The sequence below is a fragment of the Perognathus longimembris genome, chromosome 1, assembly GCF_023159225.1.
Source record: "Perognathus longimembris pacificus isolate PPM17 chromosome 1, ASM2315922v1, whole genome shotgun sequence".
Lineage (NCBI taxonomy): Eukaryota > Metazoa > Chordata > Mammalia > Rodentia > Heteromyidae > Perognathus > Perognathus longimembris.
Window position 1 is genome coordinate 108,285,836 of NC_063161.1, and position 9,204 is coordinate 108,295,039.

A 9,204-nucleotide genomic window follows, 5' to 3' on the forward strand; every position below is an offset into this window, starting at 1 on the left:
ACTTCACAACCTGTGAAAATTAAGAATATATTCTTTAGATTTAAATTTTTTCTATTTTAACATTGGTAGAGATAAAACAATGATTGCATTCCTCCCTTCAGATAACTAATATAAGGTAGTCAAAATAAAAATTCCTATTTTGGGCTGTGTGCAGTGGTTCATGCCTATAATTTCAGCTACTCAGGAGGCAGAGGTGGGAGGCTCATCGTCCAAGGCTGACCCATACAAAACTACAAGAATCTAACAAATAATTAAAGAAGAAAGGGCTGGGGGCATAATTCAAGAGATATAGCGCCTGTTTAGCAAGCTTGAGGAACTGAGTCAAAACTCCAGTTTTGCACAAAAAAGAAAAATGTTGCTATTTTTTTTAAAAATCATTGTGTTTCAGGCAGAACTGTTACACATTATTTGCCACTTTTCCCACAAACTTGCACTCATTTGATTATGCTGCATGTACTATGGAAAGTTAATACTGTGCATGTTAATTCTCCTCACAATTACTATAGTGTTCCCAACACTAGACTACAAATCTGAGGAACAATTATGTTTGGCCACCTTTGAAAACAATAGCTGCATGGATTTCCCTATAAAATAAGAGGGTTGGCCTAGATAATACATAAAGTTATTTGCAGTTCTAACATTAATATGATTTTTATGTCACTTTTTGTTCAATTATGTTAAAACACTTTTATTATGTAAAACTAAATATATACAACTTTGTAAAGTTACTTTTACTTTCAATTTTCTGACATTTAAACATCTCCCTCTAGTGGTAAGTTTGATTTTAGAAAATGAGATCACAGGGTTGGAGATAAGAGCAAGCAAGAAAGCCTAGGGAAAAATTGAGACCCTAAAGTCAAACCCAAGTACTGCCAAGAAAAAAACAAAAACAAAAACAGAAAGGTTCTGTGTCTTTACTTTTTTCCTATCCATCTCACAGCAAAAAATGTGCTCATTATGTAAAATGGTAAAAAAAAAAAAATCTTAAAAGATAAGTCTGCAGGGCTGGGGATATGGCCTAGTGGCAAGAGTGCTTGCCTCGTATACGTGAGGCCCTGGGTTCAATTCCCCAGCATCACATATACAGAAAACAGCCAGAAGTGGCGCTGTGGCTCAAGTGGCAGAGTGCTAGCCTTGAGCAAAAAGAAGCCAGGGATAGTGCTCAGGCCCTGAGTCCAAGCCCCAGGACTGGCCAAAAAAAAAAGATAAGTCTGCAAATCAATTCTGCTGCTGTCTGCCACTGCTTCCGAAATCTTAGTAGTTACATCTTCAAGAATCATAAAATCAGACCAGTGCTGATAGTGCATGGCTGCAATCGTAGCTATTTAGGAGGCTGAGTTCTGAAATTCAGGCTTCCAAGTCAGCGGAGCAAGAAAGCCTATGAGACTCTTATCTCCAATTAACCAACAAAAAGTCAGAAGTAGAGGTGTGGCTCAAGTGGTAGAGTGGTAGCTGTGAGCAATAAAAGCTAATCAAGAGAATGAGGCCTTGAGTTCACCACCTGTATCAGCACCAAAAAACAAAACAAAAATCCTAAAATTAAAAATGCTCCAAGAGAAAATGAATGCTCTTAACACAGAGGGAGAGGGAAAACATACTTCTCCATCACTTTGTTAGCAAGACCATTCAGTCTCCAAACACCCGTGTACCTATTCTCTTTTTTTAATACTGGAATTTAAAATTTTTAAATCAGGGTCTTACACTTGCTAGGCAAAGAGGCCCTCTACCACCTGAACCCCAGCCCATTTTTGCTTTAGTTATTTTTTCACGTATTTTGCCTAGGGCTTGCCTCAGACCATGACCCTACTATTCATATAGCTGGGATCACAGGTGTGAAACCACACCAGCTTATTGATTTGAGATGGGATCTTACTTTTTTTCCCAGGCAGGCCTAAAACCATAATCCACATGACTTCAATGACCATATCCTGAGTAGTTGAAATTACAGGCCCAAACCACTGTGCCCAGTGGAACTACATACTTTTAAACGATAACTCACATCTCTTTATAGAGTTTCAGCAATTATATTCAGCAATTATAATGTTCTGTCTTTCAAATAGTCCCTTTCAGATTTTTTTTTTCCACCACAAACCCTTAAGCAGATTGGACAGAAACTCCTAGTTGTCTCCAATATTTACTTATTTTTACTCCATCTTTTCACTGGCTTAAGATGCCTGCCAGAAGTATGCAACTTAAAGGGAAGTTAAAATACTTCAGTCTATCTCATCTCTCAGGTCACATCTCCAACTAAAAAGCACTTAACTATTCTCTGCCCACAAAAGTCATCCTAAAAGTGCAATGCCACAAGAAGCCTGTTCAACACAATCTCAGAAGTCTCTTTCAGTTGGATTTTACACAAGTGTTGCAAGGATGAGACTCGTTTTCCCCACAGCCTTACTTCTCCCAGATAATCCCTGAAGTAACTGTGGAAAATATAAACATATGCAGCAGAGAAGGCCTGAAAACCCCAAGATGCACTAAGATGCCTCTCAGTAGTTTTCTCGACAATACATATAGTATAGAAGTTCTCAGAGAAGGAGCTGGATTTCAGGCTTATGACCACCAACCTGCCACAATCTGCAGGCAGAATCCATTAATGTGTGCCAGTGTGCAGAAGTGGAATGCAACCTCTCTGACGTCAGGATCACCACAGATAAAAAGAAAGAAAATACACTTGGTCCGATTATACAAACATCTACAATGGGAAAACCTGAAGTCTCCATGCCACCAGAAGGAAAGGACTAGGGTCTTGGGACAGGCTGACTAATCTAAATGATACAATCCATTTGGGAACATGCTTTATTTCAGACTTCAAGAGATGACCTTCTGTCAGAAGTTGGTGGCTCACATCTGTAAATCCTACCCACTCACGAGGCTGAGATCAGACCTAAGGATGGTGTTTAGAAGAGAACCCAGGCAGGAAAAAAAAAAGGCAGAGCAAATGTGTTGTGTGAAGCCCTGAGTTCAAGTCCCATGACAAGCACATACAATAAAAGCAATATTTAGAGCTTGGAGAATGATGACATTACCTTGGTGATGGTGCCCTCCTGGGAACAGTACAACTCCCATAAGTCCATTAACCATTTTGCTCTTGACACATGAAAATGCTGAATTATGTGTTGTATCATGCTCAATAAGTTTTTGAAATTCCACACTGAATTTCTTGGTCATCTTGGCAATGTTGTAAGGTGATACTAAGTATCATTCCCTAGCTGTCCCCATACTATCCAGGCCAGCCACAGTAACTCCATACCTCCAACAACAAAGAGAATGTTGAAAGGGGTAATACCTATCAAGATACCTCATATTTGTAAACTGCTTTATTAAATGGCAACTTCTTTGTACAACTATTTACAGATAATTTTTCAAAATATTTTTTACAAAATAAGTAAAACCCAGCCAAATACCTGAACCTCACCCCTCAATTTCTTGAAGAAGCTACCTGACAGAGATATGCAGTCCTGACTCTGGCCAATACAAAACAAGACAATCTGCAATGGGGGTGTGGGGGTGGGGGTGGGGTGTGTGTGTGTGTGTGTGTGTGTGTGTGTGTGTGTGTGTATGTGTGTGTGTGTGTTGATGGTAGTAGTGGTTGTTTTGTGACAGCAAGGTTAAAGAATCCTGGCACCTGCTATTTAGTGCTTAAAGACAGCATTTCTGCAGGACATGACTATGACAACTGCTCTATATCTGCTCTGTATCTTTCTTTATTGATGAGCCCAAACAGCTTCTTGTGTCTTCATTCCCACCCATGGGCTGAAGAGGTAGCTCTCAGTGGCAGAACACCTGCCTAGCAAGAACAAGGCCCTGAGTTTAAACTCCAGTAACAAAATACACACACACACACACACACACACACACACACAATGTTAAACATGCTATGAGCTGATGTGGATCATACTAATAATCATAACTACTCAGAAGAACTGAGAATCCTGTTTTGAACCCAGGTTGGGCAGCAAAGCTCATGCGACCCTTATCTCTAACTAATCACCAAAATGCTGGAGGTAGAGTTCTGGCTCAAGTGGTAGAGTGACAGTTTTGAGCAAAAAAGCTAAGGAACAGTGCCCAGGCCCTGAGTCCAAGACCCGATATGAAGACACATACACACAAAAAAAATTTCAAGGCTGAGAAAATGGCTTAATGGTAGAGTGCTTGCCTAGTATGCATGAAGACCTGGGTTCAATTCATCAGTACTAAATAAATAGAAAAGGCTGGTAATTAATAATGATAATAGATGAAAGGTCCATTTGCCAACTACTGATGACATCCAGGACTGCTCCATCTATGGGCTCGGCAACAAAAGTACCATGTGAGTACCATGGAGTATTTACCTAAATCTTGGATAAACTAAGCACTGGTAGCTTAAGCCTGTAATCCTAGCTACTCCGGAGGCTGAGATCTGAGGATCTAAGTTCAAAGACAGCCAGGGCAGGGAAAAATCCTTGACTCTCATCTCCAAATAAGAACCAAAAAGCCAGAAGTGGAGCTGTGGCTTGAGTGGTAAGACAAACAAATCTAAAGGACAGTGCTCCAGCCAAGTTCAAGCCACAGTACTAGTACTAAAAACAAAAACATAACAACAACAAAAAATCTTGAATGATACAATTGTGCCATAGGGAAGTGTGACTCAGCAACTCAGCTCAGTCACTGCTAGAAGCTATAGCATGGGACTGTTTATGACATAGGATATCATTACCAAGACAATCCCTAATTTACCTCAATTTCCAGAATCTGAAATTCAAGTTGAAATGTAACCATGCGGCAATTTCCTGATAATCTGTGTCTCTGCATAACCTTCTTTATACCTGCAAATTAGAACAAATATTTTAAAGGCAAAAAACATTTTTCCTTCAAGTACCTATTATGTTTGTATGAATAGCTATAATACATGTACATAGATGTGTAACAGGGTATATTAGTAAATTGCATTTAAAAATCTAGAAAAATGGGACTGGGAATATGGCCTAGTAGCAAGAGTGTTTGACTCATATACGTGAAGCCCTGGGTTCGATTCCCCAGCACCACATATATAGAAAATGGCCAGAGTGGTGCTGTGGCTTAAGTGCTAGAGTGATAGCCTTGAGCAAAGAAAAGCCAGGGACAGTGCTCAGGCCCTGAGTCCAAGGCTCAGGACTGGCAAAACAACAACAACAACAAATCTAGAAAAATGTGCATCAAACAGATTAGCCAGAAGTAGCACTGTGGCTCAAGTGGTAGAATATTAGCCTTGAGCAAAAGCAACTCAGGGACAGAGCCCAGGCCCAGAGTTCGAGCCCTAGGACTGGCAAAAAAAAAAAAATAAATAACCAAACAAACACTTTCAAATTTAAAATAACACTTACCTTTTTCTGTCATCCCAGCACTCACTAAGTCCTTCTTGGAGTAATTTCTTATATTGAGGCCAGTAAGCGAACTTAAAAATGAAAGTTCTGTTTTTAAATGTTCAAGCTGACTTTTCAGGTCTTTTGAAGATTTCTGTCCCTCAGAATCTGATTGGAGTATTTCTTGAAGTGATTTTCTACAAAGCAAATACCAGAAAATTAACCCAACTATTAAGAAGCATTTCCTTTAAATTGGGTGCTGGAGGCTCACTCCTGTAATTCTAACTACTCAGGAGGCTTTAATCTAAGGGTCACAGTTCAAAGCCAGCATAGGCAGAAAAGTCAATGAGACTCTTATCTCCAATTAACCAAGTGGTAGAGTGCTACCCTTGAGTAGAAAAGCTCAGGGACAGGTCCTGAGTCAAGACCCACGACCAACAACAACAAAAATAGAAGTATTTCCTTTAATACCCTAATTTTTCTAAAACTATTCTCATTTTGTTACTCTTCATCTCTTCACATTAAAACTATATAAGAAGTGTCTCAAGTCCAATGTGACTGCCATCACAATTTCTAATTTCAACAAAAAGCAAAATTAAATTATACTACTACATTTATATACCTAGGTTATATGGCAAAGAAACTTACCTCAAAAAAATCTATAATATGTAACTTGAATTTAAAAAGCTGGACATGAGTGCCTCACATCTATAATCCTACTTATTCAAGAGGCTGAGATAAGAGAATTGAGGTCTGAAGCCAGGCCAGACAAAGAAGTCCAAGAGACTTGCTTTTTTAGCAAAAAGCCAGAGTAGAAGCAAGGCTCAAATGGCAAAGCACCAGCTATAATTCAAAGGACAGTAAAACTGTGGAGCAATGAGTTAAAGCCCTGATACCACCAAAAAATAAAAAGTCAACTATTTACTAATAAGTATTAGTTAAGAGACAAGTACTGTTCTAGATGATCACACACACACACACACACACACACACATACAAGTTAAGTCAGTCCTCACAATAGCTTATGAAATTGAGTATAATTTTACTAAGGTGCAATCTGAAGAACAGGAGGAAATCACCAAATCAAGATTATTCAGTGAATAAGAGCCAGGATCCGAGGGAAAGAAGGCAATTTGGCTCTAAATTTTAGATACATGGATATAGCAGAATCATCTGTCTACAATTCCCCTATCTATTCCATTTAAAAATCATTTAAATGGTTTGAAGCCAGCAAAGGCAGGAAAGTCCGTGAAACCATCAAAAAGTTGGACATAGAGTAGCTCAAGTGGTAGAGTACAAGCCTTGAACAAAGTGCAAAGTGAGAGAGAGCTAGAAGCCCTGAATTCAAGCCCTAACACCATACACACATACACACACACACACACACACACACACACACACACACACACACACACACACACACACACATATATGCTTGGTCCATATACCCACCACAGTAATGAAGAAAAACTTAACATAAAACCCTAGATACAAAACATTTTTTTATGTTTTCTTGTTTTGGACAAAGTCTTGCTATATAAAGCTATATAATTTATCCTGCTTTAGGAAGCCAAAGCAAGAGGATGGTAACAGTTGTGCTGCAATATGCCAGAATGACATTTCATGTCTTTCACAATCTAGACTCCTCTGACTTTCCCAACTCCATTCTTGTTGGCAATGTCTCCAAATGTTGGGGTGCTACATGAAAATAAGCACACCAACTCAACTGAATGGCAAGATTTTACTTCTGCAGAGGGTATGCTACTAATGGGAAGCCAAATAAACAAGTGTGCTGGACAGGCAATCCACCTAGGTTATTTCCCTAGTGAATAACTGCCTTTGATTTGATTGGTCAGAATTTTGGGCTACAATCTTGAACGTCTAGCTTAAGTTTATCCAAGTAATCAACCAAAGCCAGGACACCTGGCCAAAACTTGTTAGGAAAAGCAATTCTTACTCAGCTGACACTCTACACTTGAGCCATCTCTCCAGCTCCTAGATAAACAATTTTTATAATAAGATGTGGCTTAACTAAAACGGCTTCTTGTAAATGGTAGCTATATGCTTATGTCAAGCAACCACTGCCAAAAAGGATTCTAATTCTTAAACACACTGTATTATCTTGGGCTAATAATGACATCTTGTGGTTAGTAAAGAAACTTTTCTCCCAAAGAAGAGCTAGAGGGCATGGCTAAAGTGTTAGAAAGTTTTCCTAACAGGCTCAAGACCCTGTACCACAATCAATGCCACAAAAATGCATATATTAAAATTTCCAATGCACAATAATTATATATTAAAAATGTGCACATAATTATGCAAGGTGGGAGATGGGTTTCTTGGTAAAAATGCATATTCAGACTCAGTAGATGGGGATAAGGCTAAAACCTGAAAAATCTCACTAATTCCCAAGTGATCTTAAGAATTGTCACAACTATAATAGCAAGAATGTTCACTATATTTACTCTGATTTTAGGAGGAGTACCTTCCCTTGGTCTGTTTCTTTCTGCCTTTTACCAGTCACGGCTTTTCCCCTACTTTCTTTAGACCCTCTCCTCCTTGACATTTACTAGCATTCTTGTTCATTTAGCTTAGGGGGAAAAAAAGACATTGTTTTGTGTCAAATTTGTCCTGATTAGACAATAGAGATGGTTTCCAAATTTGAGAAGATATAAAATTAACAGTTCTTTCTCCCCCTTTGCACTCTCAAATTAAGAAGAATGCCTGAACTATGTATGGATTTCTGGAGGACCTTGGCAACTTCTGATTCTCATGTTCCTTAGCTTTAAAAGGGAATTTTACCATAGCAGAGTTGATTCTTTTATCAACTACATAGTAAATATAGTGACTGTATTCAAAGTACTTTTCTTGATGTAAGCTTATTTTTTATGTTTTAAAAAAAATCTGTTTAGGTGTTCTTTTTCCCCCATGTCAGGACTGAACCTAGGGCTTTGCCCATGGTTGGCAAGCGCTCTAACACTGAACTACATTCCCTGTCCCTTACGATGTTAACATAAATGAAAAATCTGTGCCACTTAATATGGCTCGGTGATTCCCCGCCCCCCGATAAAAAAAAGCCTAACAAATCCCAACTAGATACTGCTGCGTGAGGCAGTTAAGATTATCCAGTCAGGGAAGATACATCTTTCTCCTTGGCATTCATCAACAAAATAAAGCCTTTAGGAAAAAGACCGTAGTCGCCTATAAACCAGGTATTACACTGTAACTTGCTTATAACAGGGCTCCAATACTGGTTCAAGTCTACTATTTGGCACGTCTGTCCCAGGCTACGTTGCAGCACCAGGTCCGTGAGTAGTCGGAACCTGGAGCTGTCAGGACATTCACCGGCCTCGCCCACTGACATGTCACCGAAGGGCCTGAAGGGGAAGAGGGGGCCACTTACTGGATTCGGGACGCGTTTTCCTGGGGTGCCGGCAGTTTCTCACAGGCTCGCTGCAGCTCTGCTATCTCTGCCTCCAAGGCGCGAACCTCGGCCCACCCAGCTTCCATGCTTCACACTGACCCGCGCGCGCAGCCGCGAGCGACAGCCTGATCTCGGCGCTTCAAGTAGCGCGCCATCTGGGCGCTAACCATTCTCGAAGATTTATGGGGCGAGGCATCAAGGCGACGCGCGTTCACCCCTATGCCCAAACAATATTACAAGTCATTGACACCCATTCTGCGTTGTTAAAACTATTTCTAAATAGTCCTGACCCTCTTTTGAAAATTGGTTCGTTTCTAGATACAGCCCAAATTTTCAGCTTCTACTCTTCCCCCCGCTCCCGCCTTTTGGAACTGCCAAACTCCTCCTACGTCACTGCAGAGGCGGTTCCGGGAAACCGGAAGAAGTGAATCTATTTATTTTTCTTCCTCCTCGTCGCTT

General features: G+C 40.0%; 1 protein-coding gene across 1 annotated transcript in view; it reads right to left on the reverse strand.

Annotated features, from left to right (window-relative positions):
* The window catches only part of LOC125350356 (centromere protein P), a 196,499-nt gene extending 187,426 nt beyond the window's left edge, over positions 1-9,073 (reverse strand). Inside the window, exons 1-3 of the mRNA XM_048344913.1 lie at positions 8,725-9,073; positions 5,346-5,521; positions 4,720-4,808 (exon numbers count right to left, since the gene is read on the reverse strand). Coding sequence (XP_048200870.1) covers positions 4,720-4,808; positions 5,346-5,521; positions 8,725-8,831 — 372 coding nt within the window. The 5' untranslated portion in view covers positions 8,832-9,073. The remainder of the gene's footprint in view (positions 1-4,719; positions 4,809-5,345; positions 5,522-8,724) is intronic.
* Between the last annotated feature and the right edge of the window lie 131 nt (positions 9,074-9,204).